This window comes from Telmatherina bonti, assembly GCF_933228915.1.
Source record: "Telmatherina bonti genome assembly, chromosome: 19".
In the NCBI taxonomy this organism is placed as follows: Eukaryota; Metazoa; Chordata; class Actinopteri; order Atheriniformes; family Telmatherinidae; genus Telmatherina; species Telmatherina bonti.
Window position 1 is genome coordinate 17,510,005 of NC_136617.1, and position 21,787 is coordinate 17,531,791.

The following is a 21,787-nucleotide window of genomic DNA, read 5'->3' on the forward strand; positions in this document are numbered from 1 at the left end:
CATGGTAACAGAAAGTCGAACAGATGGAACGAACGCGTGAGTGATCAGTAGTAAACATAGACCGTTTGTTATATACAGTCTAGTAAATGTCTGCTACGAATATCACCAGCCACATTTGAGTTTATGACATGGCTTATTTAATACTCTTGTTCATAGAAAGGTAAGGTAGCATTAAGATATAAATTTAAAAAAAAAAAAATTTTAAACACTATTTATATTTATATTTATTAATGAAAGCAACAGGGGAAAAATAAAGACAATGTTATTTATTTGTATAGCACATTTTATGTCCAAGCAACTGAGAGGGTTTTACATAAAACAATAAAAGCATTATAGATGATAAAGAAAGCATAAAAGGCAGCAAAGAAGAACGCGATATTAAGACAGGAGGTGAAAAAGTGTGCAATAAGCACCAAACGGGCTCAGTTTAGAATAATATGGGAAATTATCAAAATCTTGGTCCACATTTTGATCTCTTATTTTGATTTTTTTTTTTTTTTTTATCAGCAACCTTGAAAAAAATCTAAACCTAGTCCTATTTGAAAACTGTTGTTATATTCCATTATTCTTTTATACGCTTAAAGATACCATTTTTATAAATAGATTTCCTGTGCATGACTATATTTCAATTCTCCTTTCACCCACTAAAGTGCCAAGAAGGACATCCTGCTTCTCTGTCTGCAGCACTTCAAACATCTGACACAAGCCTCAGATATTTAAACAAATTGAGAAACACTCAATCAAACACTAGCCAGGAACTTTGAACAATGTGATCACTCACAGTGCAACATAAATCAGAAGTTTCCTATTAGTTCTTCAGCAGAAGCTGAGTTCATGACTATGGAAATAAAGTTTGTACTAAGCAGTTTCTTTCCCATTTTGATGTAAACTAGATACATGCATATCTGATTAAACTTTTGCCTGCTAATTTTAAGGTTGCCTTTGTGGCAATGATTCCATCTTAATCTATACTTCCCCTCTCCTCCCTCTGTTTGTCCCCAGATCCTTAGCTTGCAGCTTCACAAAAGCAGCACAAGAAACTTTTTATACTTCTCTGCCTGTTTATGTTATTAGCCTCTCACATCTTCAACTGAGTCTGATATTTATGGAGGCACAAACAGAAAATATAGTTTTTTCCCTCAGACCTCTTCGTTGTGGGACCACCCCAGAGATGGCTCCATATAAACTTTATTCAAATTCCTCCTTGAAATAAACATTCGATCTGATCCAGCCTCTCTTTGATTTTTTTCTCCTGTTTAGGAGAGAACATTTTAGACAGTATTTGTTTAAAAGCATTATATATATATATATATATATATATATATATATATATATATATATATATATATATATATATATATATATATATATATATATATATTTCTCTTAAAAAAAAAAAAAAAAGAAAAAAGCTGTATCATTTTAACTAATACAAAACAGGAAGCAAGACTCCTTAACTCTACCAATGCTGAATGGATCCTCATCTTGATGCAGATTTATTTAAAATGAATTACTTCTAAGAACATCCATAACAGGTTTACATTATGTTTCATTATTTAACGAACACTTTTATTCGGAACAACTTATCAGTGAAGACACAATACTCAAGCTTCAGTACAGAGAAACACCTGTCCCAAATCTGTTTAAAGTTATACATGTGAGTATAAATAGAACAGGCGCAGCCATACAATTTTCAGTGTATAAATCTAATCTATAATATCTGTGGGATTTTTTTTCCTCTGGACTCAGGATGAAGACACGAAAGGAGGTCACTGCAAGACACAACCCCCCCCCCCCCCCCCCCCCCCCCCCCCCCCCCCCCCACCCCCCACCCCACCCCCACCCAGACGTTCATGTATCAAGTCTGTTCTCACCATCTCTCATTTAACAATTACAGACAGGTCAGGACACAAAGAACAGGAGATAAAAAATAGGTAGAATTAATGCATCATAGTTCATTGCAAGGCATAAGGAGCAGGAGTTTGCTATTTTGTGACTTTAATCATCGTCACTGCTTTCACCAGGTATGTTTGAAAAATATATTTTCTGTGACTTCACTGAACCTTGATTGATGGCTTCTACTTTATTTTTCTCCTTTTTTTTTAGACATTGTACATTCTAGACATTATAATTCAGTTCAGAGCACATGAGACTTACTTTTAAGTCTCGGTTCTGTTCTGCAGGATGCTTCCCACACAAGCGTCTGCAAATTGCAAGAAACTACTATATGAGGATTTTTTTCTCTCTATGGATGTCATTATATCATTACAACTTCCCCACAAGTGGTTAATGAAGTGTTAATGATGTTATTTTAATTTAATGTCTCATTATACATACATATATATACATATATACATTTATATATATATATATATATATATATATATATATATATATATATATATATATATATATATATATATGTGTATATATATATATATATATATATATATATATATATATATATATATGTATATATATATATATATATATATATATATATATATATATATATATATATATGAATATGTACACAAGCATGTACCTCATTTGAATTTGAACGACAGTAGTGTAATTTGTACATTTGAGGACCTGAGGGCTCCATTTTAACATTTTAATCCCAGTTTTCAGATGTGTTTTAATCATCTTTCTTTGGGTGGATAGTCTTCTTTTGGAGTTGATCAGGAGACAGGAGAACCCGTCTTTGGTATCCACAGGGAAACGAAAGGAAAGACATATTTGGAGCTTATACCAGTTGTCTTTTGTACTTTAGAATTGCATGCTTTTATGGAAATTAATGCATATATTATGTCTTCTCATCCCACACTTTAGATGTAAAAATCATAAAATTTGATTTAAAGCTTTTCCAAAGCTAAGCAGTTTTCAAAATTCTACTTAAATCAAGTTGAGTCTGTGTATAACTTGTTTGGCAATTACTGCTTAAAACATACTAAACAAATCCATAAATGTAATATATCTTTACATCGTGAAGTCAAATCAGAGTCTCTTTTAAAATTCTGTCCTATTTTGGGGTCAGAGCATTCCTCTAAAGTTAAGCGTTTTGAAAGAGAACAATGTATTTTTGCCTGGATTTTAAATCATCCTCTCCTTCAAACAGGATGTTCCATTCACCAAATTTATGCAATACCTTGCAAAGACAAACATATCTTGCGTTTAAGTCAACACAAGACCATGAAGTGTGTTAGACGGCAGCACTGATATGGCTCGTGTTAATACAGTACACTCTGTTTAAAGTAATACACCAGGCCTTGTACTTCACTTTGTTGAAAGAGTCACATCCTCCCAGAGAGCAAATGAAGATGGATTCACTCATCTCTGCAGAGGACATTGTTTATAAGATGAAGATTTCTAAAGTCTGTCTGGAATAACTTCTTATGCCGACTTCTTCATCTGTAGCGGTTGTTGCTTTGTTCCTTAGATTTTGTGTGTGTATCTGCAAATGAAGACAATCAGGGGTCATCCCTTCACTTTAAAAGGGAAAGATGTTTCAGTCTGTTTATTCTGAAGAAAAAGGTTGAGATACACACCTCTAACAAACTTTGTGAGAGTTCAAGTATAAATTCCAATCCCATCCAACACAACTTTATTTATAAAGCACTTTAAGCCAATTACAGCTGCCTAAAGTGCAGTGTAAAATTAAATTTCTACAAGTGTGAATACTACAGAAACATGGTAAACACACACAGTATCCAAAGTGTATCTAACACAGTGGAACGCAGTGAAAGCAAGAAAGAAAATGTGAAATAAGCAGAAAAATTTTTGAACAAGCTTTTTAATTTTACCTGGTTGGAGTCTCAGGAACTGTTTTAAAATGGTTTTACACCTATCTCACAGATCTACAGTTTTTTGGAAGTATGGATACATGCTCCTCAAAGACCCTTAAAATTCAGTGTGGGGTTCCCCAAGGATCAAGTTTAGGCCCAATACTTTTTAATCTGTACATGTTGCCACTTGTGGATGTCATCAGGAGACACAGTATGAATATCACAGCCGATAATACACAGCTTTACATCGCCACGTGTCCCTACAGAGCCAAGTAACCTCCTTTTAAACTGTATTTTAGATATAAAGTCATGGATGGCAGAGACTTATTTACAGCTCACCCAGGACAAAAGTAAAGTTTCAATTATCGGTCTTGAAGACGAGAGAGATCATTTTACCAAAATTACAATGTTCAAACTTTTTTAGTGTGTGATTTCAAGATTTCCTCTTCATCTCTGACATTGGAAATGTCAAATAAACAGGATTTTACCATCTTCCCATCTTTATGTCATCCCAGACAATCTGTTTCTAACCTTCAATTACCCCAGAACTCAGTGGCAAATGTTCTGATGAGGACCAGATGGCAGGAATACATTACACCAGTTTTTAAATTGCTGAATTGCCTCCACACATTTTTCAGGATTGATTTGAAGTTTTTTTAGTCATATATAAATGTCTTAATGGTCTTGGGCCTTTTTATTTATCTGACTCCTTTTAAGTTATGGACCCTCATGGATCATGTGATACTGGCTTCTTAATTGTTCCCAAAGTCAGGATTAAAACCTTCGGCGAGGCTTCATTCCACCTTTACGGCCCTTGTATGTAGAATAACCTGCCAGAGAACCTCAAGTCTACAGAAACTATTAATATTTTTTAAAAGAAGAAGCTGAAGATGTATCTTTTACTTTAGCTTTTAACCGATCATTTATCTATTTACTTGTATTTATTTTGTCAATTTATGTTTTACTCTTGTTTTATTTAACCCAATTTTAGTTTTTCTTCAACATATCTTTTTCAACTTCCGCTTGTGTTTACATTTATTTTATCTTTGTTTTAACTTTTTACTATTTTGAACTCAACCATTGCCCTCATGGAGACCCACCACACTGGGGGCTCTGACGGCTTGGTATGCATGGTTGCTGTGGTGGGGACTCTGCCTGGCATTATCAGGGTGGGTCCTTCAATGGTGTTTCCTTGGTCATGGATGGGGTGATTCCTGGTGTGGATGGATCTCCAAACTATGGTTTTTCTCACAACAGCATTAAGCCAGATGTTTCTTATCTTTTATAATGTTTCATTTTTTAGTATTTCTTATAGTTAGATTCAGTTAAGAGACTGAAAATAGAGGTTTGAGTTCTTGTTTGAGTAGAATAGGGAGGAAGAGAGAAATGGGGAGAATTGGAGGAGTACTTACTTACTTGTGTGTGTGTGTGTGTGTGTGTGTGTGTGTGTGTGTGTGTGTGTGTGTGTGTGTGTGTGTGTGTGTGTGTGTGTGAATATATACATATGTGTAAGTGTACAAAAGAGAAACTAGAATATTTTTAAGAGGCTTGTTTTATTTTAATATTCATAAACTTGTTTTACTATGCAAATCGCTTTGTATTGCTTTTTAAATCAAATTGGATTTGATTTGATTTGCTTTCAAAAGAAACAAGTTATTAGATATAAATTAGGTTAAATGTCATTTGAAGTATTGCTCGGTACTTTATTTCCCAAGGTTCAGACAGACCTGGCCTTAAACCCCCATAGATATATATACTTTGTTTACAAACTATCAGTAAAAGACATAGTAGGTCCACTGAACCTAAACTAAAACTTTCGAAGATATCTCCTGTATGTCTTGTACAGCTTCATATACATTGTCATACTGAGCTAAATTAATTCATAGGAAAGGTTAATGTAAGAGCATCTTCTTTGACTGGTGATAAAAGCTGTAATGTCAAATACTTATTTATTAAACATGACCAAAAGTTGAATATTGTGCCAACTTATTTTAGAGTTTGAAAATCTCTGTCAGTACTAACAAATCACGCTGGAAATATGCAAATATCTAATTTTATTCATTCTGAGAGTACAATATCTGCTTTTCTCACATCTTTTTCTCTCCTGCTGTCCTGCAGCCATTCTGTCATTAATGGAGCCCCTTCTTACAAATATGAGCTCCACCTCCACCACCAAGCCCCTCTGTCCCTTTTTCTCCTCCAACCAGACCAACTGCAGCACCTGGGATCAGCAGTGGGGGGTGCCGTACATGCATAGGTTAGCCCATTTGGATCTGCAGCTGTACCAAGACTTCTACGCCGTCTGGGTCTCACTGATGGTAAGATGAAATGATGGAGCACAACTTAAGATAATCTACAGCTAAAACTGGTAACTCAGAGGCTTTGCTGTAAGCATCTTAATTTTAAACCTGAGTGTAAAAATAAAACATAGGTTAATGCAAAGATCCTATTTAAGAGATTAACACCATCTGTGATGCCAATTATGAGATTAACTCTGTTTAACAGGTAAAATAATAACTGTATCTGATGTAAACCCATCTCTTCCTGCTGCAGGTGTGTAACTGTGTGATGCTGGTGGTTGGTGTGGTCCTCAACTCTCTGGCTCTCTATGTTTTCTGTGGGGCCTCCATCAATTCTTCAGCGTCAGTGGTTTACACTATAAACCTGGCTGTAGCTGACCTGCTGGTGGCACTTTCACTGCCAGCTCGTATTGCTCTGTACCATAGCGGAGGTAGCTGCGTGGCCTGCTCCTACGTCCACACCTTCAGCTATTTTGTCAACATGTACTGCAGCATCCTGTTTTTGACCAGGTTGGTAACTTTCATTCATCTCTAAAACATAAACAAGCTACAGCAAAAAAATGCCTGTTCTGTCCTCCTCACAGTATCTGTGTAGATAGATACCTTGCCGTCGTCCGGGCAACAAGCACGCTCCATCGACTGAGGACCACAGTAGCAGCCAGGTGTATCAGTGCGACTGTGTGGGTAATTGCACTTGTGGTCACCTACTCTTTTCAGGTAAGGACATAAACTTCATACATAACATAATCAGACAACAATCATATATTAGAGAAATAAACAGAAAATTAAAAAAAAGGGATTCTCATGTATAAACTAACCTGAATATACCTCATTTGGGCTTAATAAACACACATTTAAAATAAAATCAAGGATTAAGTTTAGTTTTGGTTTCATATAGCAGATAAATTATAAAGTATAGTAAAGGAAGGGGCAGTTACACCGTCTCTAAAGGGATTTTTAATCAGGATCTTTTTGTAAACCTAGCCACATACTTTGGTTGCTTTAATCCTATTAAACAGTATATAAACACCAAACAGTTTAAACTTTTGTTTGAATCTTGTGTATAACTCATGTAAAACAAGAGAAACCCTGAAATAAACTCAAAGCCCTCATTCTAAATACACACCAACTAAAGCAAAAGACCAAAACAAACAAAAACATTTCGAAAAACTGAATTAAATACCATTTTACCTCACTAACATCCAGCAACTTCTTTCTCTGTAATCTTAGTTTTTTCTACAGAAATCATGCATGTTGTTTTATGTTTAAGCATTTTAGTGTAGATGACAGTTTTCCATGTCAAAAAGGAAAATACATGTTTTAGGACAAAACAAGGCTGCAAGTGTGATGCTTTAAAAGTGCTTCATCACTGGTTCAAAACTGATATTGAGGTCCAAAGTCTAATCTGTAGGGGGCAATGCAAATGTTTTAATCCAATCAGAAAACAGACAGGCAGAGTGCTGATGGTATACAGGTTGGAAATGCTCCTTTTTGTACTGAAACGAGTTTAACATTATCAATAAATATCTCATTTTCTCTGTAGACCACAGTGTTGAATTTCAGCTCCTCCTGCGTAGTTCTCCCTGCTCACTTCTACCTCATAGTCCTGGAGTTTCTCCTCCCCATGCTTGCCGTGGTGGGCTTCACTCTCCGCCTCACCTGTTTCCTCTCATCCAACCAAGGCCTGATGCCCCAGCAGAGCAGAGCGAGAAGGACTCGTGCCATCAGGCTTTTAGCCACTGTGCTGGTGGTCTTTACTGTTTGCTTCACACCTTTCCACCTGCGGCAGGTCCTGGTTTACTTCCAAGTCAGAATCCCAGTAGGTGAGGGGCAAAGGCAGGAGGTGGGCCATGTGCTGGCCTATCACATCACAATAAGCCTGAGCAGCCTGAACAGCTGCCTGGATCCGGTGGTGTACTGCTTTGTGACGGACAGCTTCAAGAGGATGTGGAGGATGAGGAGGAAGGGAGGGAGGGAGGAGGATGATGGGGTGGGGAATACAAGTGGTGGAGAAGTGGAGAGGAATTCAATGAAGAAATGTCCAGGTCCAGTTCTGGCGTTAGCTCAGAGCGTGGCCACATTTACAATCACCAGCACACCGCTTTCTGCCGCCACCACAGACCTGCCTGTTTAGACTGGCCACGCCCCTTTTATTGACCAGTAATGGAATCTTCAGAGTGATCGAGACTTCAGAAGATTGTTAGACTGATGACAAAAAGACACAAACATACAACAACAAGCATATTCCCAGTGTATCAACTCCCCCAACCTAACTGTTACTGTTGTCCTACAACTCATGAGAGATAATGCTGGACCACAAATGGATATTTTTGCTTTAAAACTTTGAACCTTGCATTTCCTCTGGTGTGTCTATTGGTGTATGATTGATTTAAACATATAATTGTGTATTTAAGCCAATAATTCTGTAACCCCCCTCCCAAATATTTTTTTTTCTTTCAAGGGTACAGATGGTCTTTTTATCACTTTAATAAATATTTCAATGTAGTACTATAGAGAGAAGTATAACCTCTACAGGCATGTGACCGCTGCATTATTTAAAATCAATTTAATTGATTTTTCTGGATTTTTAACAGCCGTAAATTCAGAACACAAGATCGCTGCTGCCTTAATGTGTTTATTAAACTGACTAATCTGCTTCTTGTTTGAGCTTCCTTATCATATTCTCTCGTTCAGGTCCAGTTAATGATTTGTGGAAATCAAAGTGTTTTTTTTTTTTTTTTTACTGTGATTCATATGAGCGTCGTCTCTGTTGCAGCTCTGAGGATTCGATGTTTTCTTTCACCTTTGTCCAGTCAGAACAGATTCATTCACTTGTGAATCGGAAATTCACAGCTGTCAACCTGTGATGTCAGTGTGCTCAGACTCAGGCTCATTGAGCTGCAACATAACGGAGACAAAACACATGCATTTTGTAAAGCATTAAAAACAACCAGTGAAGTATAGAAACCAGTTCAACCAGAAGCAGGAATAGCATTAGCAAGAGTGCAGTCCTCTGTTCTTCCACACCTTCTTTGGTGCTGCCAGTAATGCTAATTAGGACCATGAAGCTCATGCACCATCCCTGGGATGCCTCTAAGATTTAAAGCCATCACAGATTCCATACTAAGTTGTTTCTATCAGTCAGTGTTGAAATCATGACAACAATAAGTGAAAAACGTTAAAGAGCAGTTTTGTAATGATCTCCAGTTGCTTTAATGTTTTTTTAGACAGAAGGTTGTGTGTGGTATGAGAGAACTTACCATGACCTTACTATGATTCTCCTGTTGAGTTCTTCTGGATACGGTGATAGAAATGCTAAAAGTTTGAAGCCACAGACCATAACTAAGTCCACTTCTACATCATTTATGCACGGAAAGAACAAACTACAGGAAAAGTTCCCAACCTAGATGGAAGCAGGAACCTTCCAGTAAGGAGCCTTTTACAGGTTAAATTCATTATCTCTGTAGACTGATCCAACCAGGATCAGATGATTATACTCTGTAGTTTTACCTTCATGTAGAATACAGTAAAAGAAGCCATGAGATCATTTAAAGCACATAGTGAAATTTTACTTTAATTATCGACAGAAAAAAGACATGACATGCACTGTTGTGTGCACTAAAACTACCTTGTGGGCAGCTTGTCGGTGTCTTTTGTCTGGTCCTGTGGCTTATTTTTTCTAAATCAGACCCACTCGTGGAAGGAGCTGTGCTTCTGTCTCTGTTTGGACTCTTTCTTCATTCACCTACATCACCTTGTCTTTCTCTGGATCACCATGCTTTCAGTAATGGACAGGTTAACATATATTTATTGGTTTGTATTACTTGAATCTAGTAACAAAACCCTAAATTTCTGAGTCAGATGTCCCGTTAAGGCCTTCAGACTCACTTCCTCAGCAGATGTCTCTGTCCTCTCCATCCCTGTCCTGTCTCAGTGTGTATACTGGTGACAGAAGTGATCATTTTTAGGATTCATTTCCCCCCTGGAACCTGTGCTCCCGTAGAGCCCTATGTCTAATACCCCTGGTCTGTCCGATTTATCCCACCAGAGGACAGTGTTTCACCACAGCAGGAAGTCATGATCTGTAAAAATCTTTACGCTATTCTAATTCACAGCTAAGATTAAAAGATAAGAACCCAAAAATAAATAACTTGCAGACAGCAAATACCTTTTCAATCATAAATAACTTATCCATAAGATACACAATTATCTCCAAATTATTAATTATTTTTTATTTTGATTTTCTTTTTGACTTTTTCAAATTTTTAATACTATTGATGTATTATTTACGTTTTTCCTCTAAGAATTAACACTAGGATAACAGGTCTATTTTTCTGCTGACAAAGTAGATTATGTCAGAATAAAACTTAAATAAATAAAACATTTTGTCCCAAAATTGAACAGAAAATATGACAACAGAAACTATTCACAATAAACAGGTAATCCCTCCAAACTAAATGCAAAAAATGCATTTTTTTTTTTTTGTTTGTTTTTATTGACCTTATATAAAACAAGAAGCATTTCAATCTACAATTATCATATGAAGAATTAGCTGAAGAGGGAATGTGAATGTTTAAATTGAGCGACATTTTCTTTAATCCCTGCAGGTCATTACAGTTCATATAACATGATGTGTGAGTCTGTAAATGTATACCTCAGTACATCACACACACATACACACACACACATTCTTACCATCAGCTGGACCTGCTGCCACATGGAGTCTGTGTCAGACACAAACTAGTTTCAGGTTCCTTCTCTGGTTTCTGTGCACGGAAAGAGCTGAGGCGAGCGCAGTGGTGTTTTCTCCTTTTCCTCTCTCAGCAGTCATGTCACAAGGCATCGTGGAAAATACGTTGGTTTCTTTCAAGATGCTGAGTTAAGATGATTTGTCTCAAAACAAGGTTTAAATGCAAGTATTAGTCTGTCCAGCTCTAGTCTCACTTTGTTAAAGCCTCTTCTTTTTAAATCTGCAATTCTAATCCTCAAGGTGTGGCAATTACAGAAGCAGTGTGTTGTTAATCCTTTTTCTGAGCTACACAAACCTGCTGGTTAACATAACTGCATAATTATTTGTCACACATGAAGTTGTTATTTTCCATGGCGAGTTCAAATGCACAGTTTTTTTTTCTTGCGTTGAGTAAAAAGAATTTTATAGATTCTCCAGATTAAACCCACAATGACTCAAATGAAGAATTTCAGAAGCTTCACAGATCCAGAAAGATCTGTAAGAGTTAGTGAGAAGTTTTAGGTGGTTTGAGACGACAAATTACTGTGCAAAGATAAGTCAACCACAGGAAATAAATTCTTCCCTCAAATTTCAGTGGTTCTTTTGTCTTATTCTTCTCTCCTTTTCTATCAATTTCCATCTGCCTCCCTGTGGAAAATGTGAAAAGATCATGATTTATGAAATTCCCTTTCGTCTTCAGTTGTGGTTGTTTGATTATACTGAACATGTAGACAGACCTGGTTAAAAAGTACGTATCATGTTGTAGGTCAGGGATTCAATGCATTCTGTAACATAACAGAGGTTATGCTGTTTATAGAAACAAAGGAAGTGCCTGCAGTTCTTCCTTATTAAATCCCCACATGCTACCGCAACAGATTTCTGATTTTTATCAAAGTTCATGACAAGCTGCATAATCCTTACTAAACGTTGCATTTTGTATTGACTGGTCAACTGGCTGTGATCGTCATGATGCGCTACTATTGCATTGGCATAATTTAAATTATAATTCACAATCTCAATCCATACTTGATGTATTCCTGACATATTTATGTGGCAACAGGATGCACAATCGTAGCAGTCGTACCCTTTCCGTCAAGTATGTTGTTACATTTAGAGTTCCCTCAGTGCTTAGAGAGCAAGACAAGGCATTTTCCTGCACAGTCAACAACTTGGAAAAAACTAAACTAACGGACAATAAATGAAAGAAAAACCCTTAGAAATTTGTTCTTTTTTTTCTTGTATTTTATTCTGTTTTTGCTTGAGAGACCATGTCTCAGTGAGAACATCTGTATAGAATATATTTTTATCATTACATGCAATAGATTTCGGTCACAGGCCACAAGATTAAACAAGCTGTAGCCATTAAAACACACCAATCCTTGTAAAGTGGAACAGCAGATATCAGCTGGGAATTTTTGATCCAATGAACTTTTTTTGGTGGGTGGGTTGGGGGTGGTGTGACAGTAGCATTTATTATATATTTCTACAGAGCCTTTCTGAGGAAAAAAAAAAAAAAAAAAAAAGTCAGCTAAAAAATGAGGTAAAATTTTCAATCTGACCCACCCTCTGCACAAGTGGATGTAAATTAGATCAATTATTTTTCAATTCTCCTTCATCTAAATTTAGTTCCAGATAAAAAATAAGAAAAAACAAAAGTAAAACTGACCTGTGGGGTAGGCACGGAGAGGAAAAACCCCAGCAAGTTTTTCTTGCAACATTATTATTTTTTTTACATTTTTGACTTAGAAATATAAAATACAATATGTATTTTCAGGGTTCTGGATAGAATTATTTAATATTTGTCTTTTGTATTTTAACTAATTTTGAACCTTCCTAAATTTCTCCATATTTTGGGGTTTTGATAGAAATCAGAATAAAACAGAGACGTAATTGTGTACTTCTTAACATATTTTAAAGTTGTGTTCCATACAGTGTTCATCCAGAGTCCTACGTATAAAGGCTCAAGCATATTTACATAACATAGAGATATATACAGATTTTTATAGAAAAAAAAAAACCTAACAAAAATAATCATCCTTTCTTTATAGCAGCAAAAAAGAAGAAACTAAAAGAGAAATATGTATATTTACATATTTTTTTTCTTAACAATTCGACAAGGCATATTACGTATGGTACACTGAATATTTGCTTTCCCATTCTTCGAATATTCTTCTTGATTTAATCTCTATTAAAAATCAGAGTATATAGGCATCTCTCTCAATCTTAAAACACAGAGCGCTAAAGACAGAGCCACACGCAATGACCTTAGACAGGTTTGACAAACTGCATGGCTGCGGCATCACCGTGTCTCCACATTCATTCAGTGATTCAGACGGTGGAGCCAACATGGCTGCCGCTGAAAAGTGCGAAGGTCGAACTATTGTGCGTGGCCCGGCCTAAAATCTAAAGAACAAGAACAAAAAAGAAAAAACATTTTCTATACCAGAATGGAGTCAAAAAAGAAAAGAACTTTCAGTATTGCTACGGATATTTCCAGAGCTAAGTGTAAACCAGGTGATTTTAAGGAACAGTGAAGAAGAACCAAAGGGGGAAAAAAAAAAAAAAAAACACAGATGACATTTGTAACATGTGTTTTGCTTAATACATGAACAACTGTTTTCTCTCTCTCTCTCTGTCTCTCTCTCTCTCTCACACACACACACACACACACACACACACACACACACACACACACTCCGAGTCCAGTTCATGCCTGTAAAATCTCCTGTAACAACAAATAGAACAGCTTTACTTCAACTTTTTGGAAACTAAGTGAAAAGTGTCTTTTACAGAGATAAAAGCTCAAAAAAATAAATATCCACAGTTGCTTCTTTCTTCCTTTTGCAACATTTTTGTACTTTTTTTTTTTCTCTGTTTTTATTTTTTAAACTTACAATGTGCAAGTTTTGTGCAATGTCAGGACGCCCACCCTGGCTTTTCGGACATCAAAACAAGAATGATTTCAGATGAAATCAACTCACATTCATTGACTTTTTTTTTTTTTTTTTTAAACAAAACATTTTAAATCATGAGATGGAATCAACGATTAAGAACTCAATTTCCCAGCATGCCGAGCGAGCGGCCGCTCCGTCTGGACATTCAGGTTAGAAAGGCTTGGGACATTAAACAGCATTAAACTCCTCTCAAATCAAAGATTTTTCTTGCTGCATCGCAGCAGAAACACTCATGTTGCACTTCAAGTATTTGCAGCCTGGAGGTTCTTGTTAACATAAATCTCATATTTGAACAGATTTCAATGTCCGTCCACTTGTGAGTTGTGTTGAAAAGCAGGGTGACGAATGCTATCTGATACTTGTGCAAAAATGTATAAAACTCACATGCTAGTTTGGAGCGTACTGACCCTGATCAAGCACAATGCTCCAGCTTAAAGAGTACATGTTACACATTTAAAGTCAAACAAAAAAATAAACAAACTTCCAGTCATGCATTAGAAAATACACCCCTGACCTGTTGGGACAAAACAAGCTTTAGTGATAAGTACAGAAACTTACTTTGGTTTTCTATACATGCACATTGCTGCTGGTGCACGCAAACTTCCCAAACCCAAAGTCTTACATTTATTTCTTTAAGTCTTTATGCTTGTCGTTTAACTTCAGCGTTGCATCCATTTTTACAAAGAAAAAGAAATTGTGGTTACGTAAGCCACTCAAAACTCTGACATCTATATCTTACTGTCTTCCCACATCATTCCTGCTCTATGTCTGGAACAAGAAGCAAAATACTCGCTCTGATCTGCTCTGAATCTTGCTGAATGTACCTGAAAACGTGAAATCTAAAATCAAATCTGCACCAAAACGATATTCAAATGTAAAAAAAAAAAAAAAAAAAAAAACTCCCAACAGCATCATAATCAGTAAATTCTTGCCAAATCTGAAAAATCACTTTCTACGCTCATAAAACCTTCTTTCAACCGTTAATCAGCCCACTGAAGCATACATTTCTTCTCCTTTCAAGTTGCTTGTTTCAGCTGTTTGAGCTAAATATAAAAAAGGACCCAAATCTGCAACTTCTCACCCCGACAGATGCAGCGAGGGAAAAGGAAAAACCCACACTGGAAATAGTTTTGAGAAATCTTCAAACAACTCTGCTCTGCTAGAAAAAACGACTTCCACTGTCCCATCTGCAGCTGATTAAAAGGGAGCAATTATTGCAACAAACATTTGATTTGTCAGAAAAGAAACAGCACAACACACAATTATAAATCTTTCATTTAGCTTATCAAGTTTGTTTTTAGCAACATCAGCAAGGAAAACATTCAAAAGATTAAGATGACTTTATCTCTGTTCACTTAATGTCAATAAGTATTGATAGTTCTATACAATCTCTGGGTAAGCCTTGGTGTTAAACACTATTAGTTTCCCTAATGTTTTTGGATGTTAATGAAGGTTAAATTAAAGCTAAACTCAGCAGTTTCACTTCCTCATCTCCATCACGTTACTGCTCCTGCTGCTTGCCGTCAGCAGATGCAACCATAGCGCTTTCACATTGCAGCTTTTGAATCTGGCTGCTTCACTTGTCCTAAATCAACTGTCTGGGTCCACAGGGCCTCTTTAATGACGTCAAATGTTCACCTAGTTATCCCAGAAACAACTCAGAACTATATCTAATAGCAGAGTCCCAAATTTAGCAGGGTAGAGGCAATGTTTGTCCCATTCACGGCTTCAATAAAGCTCCAAAGTCAGACTCAAGTGCAGAAACTGAATCAAGTCCCACTTAAAACCAGGTCATCACACGTGGTTTATAGTCAGTCCAAATGCAGCTAAATTTACCTATATTTAGCTCTACATGAGTCCACATCTGGAAACCACCACTTTGCCAGAGCTGAAGCACAACTGGTGAGCTTCTGCAAGGCAGAGTACAGCAATGCTTACAGCCCAACGCAGCTGCCTACATGGGAATTAAAACCTTTCATTTCCAAAAAAAAAAATTTCCAATAAATAACTTCACATCTGACAAAAGCTCTCATTTTGTATTTTCAGCACAGATGCATAAATCTTAGCATGTAATTACCAGAAACAATGAGAGCGTTTCACAACATGTCAAAGTGTTGTCTAAAAGTGAAAATATTCCCAGTCTTCCTCTCGGCTTCTAACAACACCCTCCATCCTCCAGTGCAAATCCACACATAGACAAGTAATGAGCACCAGCTGTGACATACTCCTCTCTGCCTCTTCTTACTGGTTATATTTGGCCCATTAATGTGGAACAACAGGACAGGACCTCAATACTCTGATTAACCTTGAGCAACAAGCATCTCAGCACTCAACAAAGTCAGGAAGCAACGTCCTGCTGATGTCCCCCAAGTGGAAAAGTTGAAACCCAAATTGCAAAAGTCTGAATCTTTAAATATTTTTCTCACTAAAATCCATAACAATTTTTTTACAACAGCGGCTCAGCTCATGTGCAGTTACTGACAAACATTGTTCTCACAGCATTTTCTTAAAAGTTTGGTTTGTCTCTTCTCTGCTCGTCTAACATGCAGCACGTAGGTTAACTGAGATTCGTCAAAACACACAAAAATCCTCGCGAGTCGCCAGTTAAAACTATATTTTGGATTGTAATGCCCTGTTCTCTGCACGCATTGCATCTTTCTTCTGAGGATTTACAGCTTTATGCTCATGCTCAATATTTCTGAGTAGATCATGTGATATATGACAGATTATTTGTCATGCAATAAGGGTTAATTAAAGATTTTAGCACTCCTGCTTAAAGAGCACACAAACAAAAACATCTGCAACCAGTTTGGGGGACTCGAGATCAGAGTTTCCAAAATGCCACTTCCAAACGTCTTTAGAGTCTTAAAGCTACTGTCGGAGAGTGCTGTAAAAGTCCCACAAAGCCGAGCGAGTCGTCATGGTTATTTTGGGGCACATGATGGCTCCGTTTTGAGACCCCAAGTCAGCAGACAAACGTCCACATCAATCAGCTTCAGCGTCGCAAAGATTCGATCGAGTCGACTCCAAGGTTAGGAAGAACGATTTTCAGCATCTGTTTTTCCAATGTTTGCAGCTTCAAGGACTAATGTTCATCAGCAGTGTTCATTATTTATGTGTTCATTCGATTGAAGTGACCCCAGATGAGGAGGTGTATCAAAGTATCAAAGTCCCCTGAAGATTCCCATCCAGCCGGCTGCTCAGTAGCACCTCTTAAAGGCCCTGAGAGACAGACACAAGCTCTCCCTAAAAATCACAACAAAATAATTACTGTTGGATCACGAAAATGTCCGCGAGGGCTGAGTGGAGGGAGCTTTGCTGAGAGCTACACAGTACTTGCACCAGCATGAGTTGAGTTTGATAAGTTGTGACTCTGGTCGCACAGCAGAGTGAATGTTTTGGATCAGTCGAAGCCACCAGTCTGGTCTTGTCCGACACCAACGACTTGAACAGTTGATTTATTAGTTTCTGTGGCACCTCAGTCAGCCAATCACAGAGCTGACTCGTTTTCCATATGGTAGGATGAGGTGGTGGTGGTGGTGGCGGCTTTGCCCTCCTTGGTGAGCTTTAGGAAGCTAGGTTTCTCTACCACCGCTGTAACAGGATCGTCGCTGCTGTTGGGATTTTCCAGCGTTGTCAAGGCCTTTTTCTCTGAAGCTTTGGCCGAGTCACCCTCCCTGTAAAATATAATGAAAATCTGTTGAGGCTGAGATTTTAGGATTAAAGTTTCAGCTCTAGGAGATGATGTTAATCAACTTTCTTGCTAAGTCTGACATCCAGGCAAGCTGTGGTCATGTTTAATAAAAATGGACACAAAGCAAACAGGGATACCTCATGGGTTATACTCATTTAATGATGGAGACAAGCCCACCACATCATAATGCCTCAAAAAAGGAAGATGCTCTGTTTACACACATGTCCAATCATCTCCATGGCTACCAGCGCCACTGTTTCAGATGCAAAGCAGCTTTTCCACCTGTTTCACCTTTTCCCAATGCCTTACAGCACAACAAGGTACAGCAAAGGTGCAACCATCTGGCATTTGACAAAAAGAAACAGAAGAGTTGATGTTTGCTTTCTTACCCGTTGTTTGGAGCTGGGTAAATGACCAGGAAGCAGGCGGTGAAGAATCCAAGGAGGGAGCCCCCAGAGGCCACCATGGGAATGACACGAACGCTGCGAACAGCTTCCACCACAGCACCCAAAGCTGAAGCAACCAATATCTGACTGATGTACACCTGCAGAACAACAACGCAATTTTCTTATATACATATTAATAACATAACACACGATGTAATATGGTAAAGTACTGAATATAACACGAATGGACATGACATGCATGCAGTTGGTATGTAAAATTGGATTTAAAGAGATGGATTTGAGTATGTAAATAGCTTGTATTCCATGATTGAACAGAAGTGCTGATGTGCTGTGTAACTTTTACAAGTTTTTGTTTTTGATGTTATAATTGTGCCGGACCCCAGGAAGAATAGCTGTAGCTTGCTACAACTAATGGGGATCCTAACTAAACTAAACTAAACTAAACTAAACTAAACTAAACACATCACAGCAAGGGATCACCAACCCCGGGGAGTCCTGCAGGTTTTAGATTTTTTTTTTGTTTTGCTGCAACATGCCTAAATAAGATTAAATGGATCTGTAAAAGTGTGTTCATGATCCATTAGTTTGAGTTGTGCGTGTAGACAAGGAAACATGTAAAATATTGAGGACCAGAGCCATTTCAGCTGACACAGCATTACATTGCCCTACCAGAGTGGCTGAGCTCTGATTTAAACAGAGTTGCAGCCTTATTGGTCACTGATCCACACATTTTCCGGTGTTTTGTACTTCAATATGTAAAACTACAAAACAATTTTGCACTTTGAAAGAACAGAATAATATTTGTCGATCATTTTGAATGTTTCATGCCTCAAGTAGAAAAAGACTAAGCCTAAAAATATCTAATACCCATTAATTATAATTATATCTTGAATTATAGTTCAGAAAAGCTGTTGCTTGCAAATTGAGAGGTTTCAGTGTTATTCTGTTTTCACAGGGTTACACCTTAAATATAATATTATAAACAAAGTGTGAATACCAACCTGGCAGGATAGGATGGCACAGTCGATGCCAAAGCCTCTGCGGGAGTTACCAGGACTGTGTTGGACGTACTGCAGGAGTCAGGGAAAAACCAGTTAGAAGTGGTACTTTAAAAACAGGAAAACTACATAAGCTGTAAAAATGTCCCCTAAGCTGAAACAAATAGGAAGCATGTTGTTTGTGCTAATAATAATACTTACATTTTATTAGAGCTATTTACATATTGTTACACTGAAACATTAATAAGACTTTCTCTGAAATGAGTCTGCATTCATAACAGGTCTACATTTCCAGCTACCCCTCTCTGAGAAGCACTTCCAGTAGTCCTGTTGGGAGTTCAGGCTCCATCTTCAAAATGTAAAACTTCCAACAGTTAAAAATAAAAACTTGTTCATGTTTCAGTGGACAGAGACCCTTCAGTTCTTTTAAAATGCAGGTTTTCTAACATGAACCATCTGCAGGTTTACTATGCAATATGAGTGGGTAATGTAGGTCTTTAGAGGAAGTTTTGATGTTTCTTTCAAACACTGGATTCAATCAGTGGTCATTGTAGAGAACTTCACAACAAGCAGATTTAAATCTGGTGTGTTGGAGCGGGGAAACATACAAAAATCTACATAATAGTGGCCCTCAAAGACCAGAAGAGCCAATCCTGGGTACACAAGAACAGTTGAAGTGATCAGAATTTGATTAATATTATGCTATCAAACTACTTCAGATGAGTAACAATTATAGTTGTTCATTTAGGTTAATTTAGAATGATCATACACCATGAGCAATTCCCCTCTGGGACAAATAAAGTCATTTGGTAAGAAGTGGTAGTTTAAATGTGTTTGAGACTTTAAAAACTGCATTTTTCATGCAACATAATTGAGTCTTTTGACTTGTATAACAGGAAATGTGGTAACATCTGGCACACCAAAAATAAACGTGCATAATTGTTTAATATGTGGATAAAATGTTATTATTACTGGTCTCTGAGTGAAAAATCCCCCACAAATGTCTGAATTCTTGTACCTCTTTCATTTCGTGATATTGTCCCAGCAAAGCATAAGGGCAGTAGGAGATACTCATGGAGATGATGCCCATGCTGCTGATCATCACCATGGCAACATACACATTAGGAAAGATTGCCATGATGGCAGTTCCTATGGAGAAGAAAACAAAAAGAAAAAAAGAAAGAAGTCACTTGAATGTTGCAGCCCAGTAATCTTTACTTATTTTTTTTTTTTTTTTAGGAAGGTGGTGGTTTCTCACCTATTGAGAATCCAAGTGTCCCCAGAATGTAAATGACCTTAATGCTCAGGTCAAAGTTGTCAAGATACTTCTGAAGAACAGCTGGAAGAGGGAGATTTTTCAACTTTAACTCAAACAAAAGTGCAGTCCATAAAGAGCGTAAAACAGTCCTGGGAATGCAGTTACCTGAGCATGTAGCAGCAGTCATGGCATATATAACCAGTCCCCAACACCCCATCTGAACTCCTCTGTGGTAATTATCCAGTGCTGTTGAGTTAGCAGGAGCCTGAGAAAGACAGATATGTATTTTGTTTTAAACTGTTCAGCTGAACAGTTCGTCATACTAATATTTTACATCTGCAAAGAGACAAAGAGGCAGCTGGAAAACTTCTCTCTGTAAGACTATAAAACAATGCTCATGATCTTTTCTTTTCCCTGCAGACATGCTGGTAGACCAAATCACTGAAGTACATCTTTAACTGCCTCTTTGTCTGTTTTTTTTTCTTCCCACGTGGCAGATTTTCATACAGTAGGATCTCCCTGGTAGATGACTTGTCCCATGAAGTCCGTGAAGAAGACGGCTTCAGCAATGATGGAGAACCAAGTGAGGAGGTGGCAAGCACACAACCGCAGCAGCTCTGGAGGCATCTTCAGCATGGAAAGCCACAGCAGCCGCACAGTGGTCTCAACCTGGGGAGAAAAGAAGAGAATTAAGAAAAACAGCACCTGAGCCACAGCCAAAGAGAAAACAACAGACATGAGTGTATTATGAGATCATTAGAAAATCACTACAAATATAAACTGCTGCTTGTTGGTCAAAAATGTGAAAAAAAAAAAAAAAAAGATAAAAGTGTAAAGACCTCTCCCTCTTCGCTCTCTGTGTCCCCGCTGGAGGAGTTAGTGTTTCCACTGCGGTTTCTGCTCCTCCTTCTGTTTCTCCTCCGGTGCCGGGCCTCCACCTCATACAGGTCGTTCATGCTGCGAGACGGCTTAATGAGAAAAGCAGCGTTGGCTCTACGATAGCGGTACCGGTGACTCCCCACCCGCCCATAGTAGGAGAAAGTGCAGGATGGCTGGCGGTAGAAGGTGTGACGGTGGTGTGGCTGCCGCATGGGAGCTCCAGTACTGGCAGCTAAACGAGGAAGGTTTATTATGACATTTTAGTGATTTATTAGTGGTTTATCTTCCACTCCTTGCTGAACATCTTTTCATCTGGAGGATTAAAAGCTGTTCTAGTGTTTCTGACAACAATACTATCAGTCAACTCCTGTAAAATTTCAATTTAAAAAGACAAAGGTTTTAATCAAAGTTTCATTTTATAAAAGTTCTAACATTCAAAGTCGTCATGATATTAAGAAATAATTTCCCTCATTGATATTTTTCTTCCTGCTATGACTATTCAGAGCAGATAATATTTAGATCCTGACCTTTAACCATCCCAGCGCGGTGTGCCTGTCCTTTACAGCTCAGCCTGCTACCGTCTCTGTCAGGGTTGGTTACACTGGCTAAAAGCCGCCCGTTAAGGGTCCGCTGCTCATTCAGCTGGTTGTTCAGCAGCGCTTCTTGCCCGTCGTCATTTTCCATTTCTTGTAAGAAAGCTGAGAGGCGGGATATCCGCGGAGCAGGAGCGTGCGTTTGGTGATTGTTGTGGTGGGGGCGGAGCAGGTCTTCGCTTCCCGTGCT

General features: G+C 37.8%; 2 protein-coding genes across 2 annotated transcripts in view; one reads left to right on the top strand and one right to left on the bottom strand.

Annotated features, from left to right (window-relative positions):
* Window positions 1-5,917: 5,917 nt before the first annotated feature.
* LOC306769945 (G-protein coupled receptor 20-like) lies at window positions 5,918-8,219 on the top strand (the record flags this gene model as incomplete). The annotated part of the gene is made up of 4 exons (XM_079258712.1): window positions 5,918-6,103; window positions 6,339-6,595; window positions 6,670-6,802; window positions 7,629-8,219. The coding sequence occupies 4 exons, from the start codon at window positions 5,918-5,920 to the stop codon at window positions 8,217-8,219; spliced, it is 1,167 nt and encodes a 388-aa protein (XP_079114838.1).
* Window positions 8,220-12,134: 3,915 nt separating this feature from the next.
* The window catches only part of slc45a4a (solute carrier family 45 member 4a), a 59,543-nt gene continuing 49,890 nt past the window's right edge, over window positions 12,135-21,787 (bottom strand). Inside the window, exons 8-16 of the mRNA XM_079258806.1 lie at window positions 21,532-21,787; window positions 20,965-21,236; window positions 20,633-20,794; window positions 20,291-20,390; window positions 20,126-20,206; window positions 19,886-20,016; window positions 18,871-18,939; window positions 17,852-18,006; window positions 12,135-17,445 (exon numbers count right to left, since the gene is read on the bottom strand). The exon at window positions 21,532-21,787 is cut by the window's right edge and continues 203 nt beyond it. Of these exons, the coding sequence (XP_079114932.1) occupies window positions 17,259-17,445; window positions 17,852-18,006; window positions 18,871-18,939; window positions 19,886-20,016; window positions 20,126-20,206; window positions 20,291-20,390; window positions 20,633-20,794; window positions 20,965-21,236; window positions 21,532-21,787 (1,413 nt within the window). The 3' untranslated portion in view covers window positions 12,135-17,258. The remainder of the gene's footprint in view (window positions 17,446-17,851; window positions 18,007-18,870; window positions 18,940-19,885; window positions 20,017-20,125; window positions 20,207-20,290; window positions 20,391-20,632; window positions 20,795-20,964; window positions 21,237-21,531) is intronic.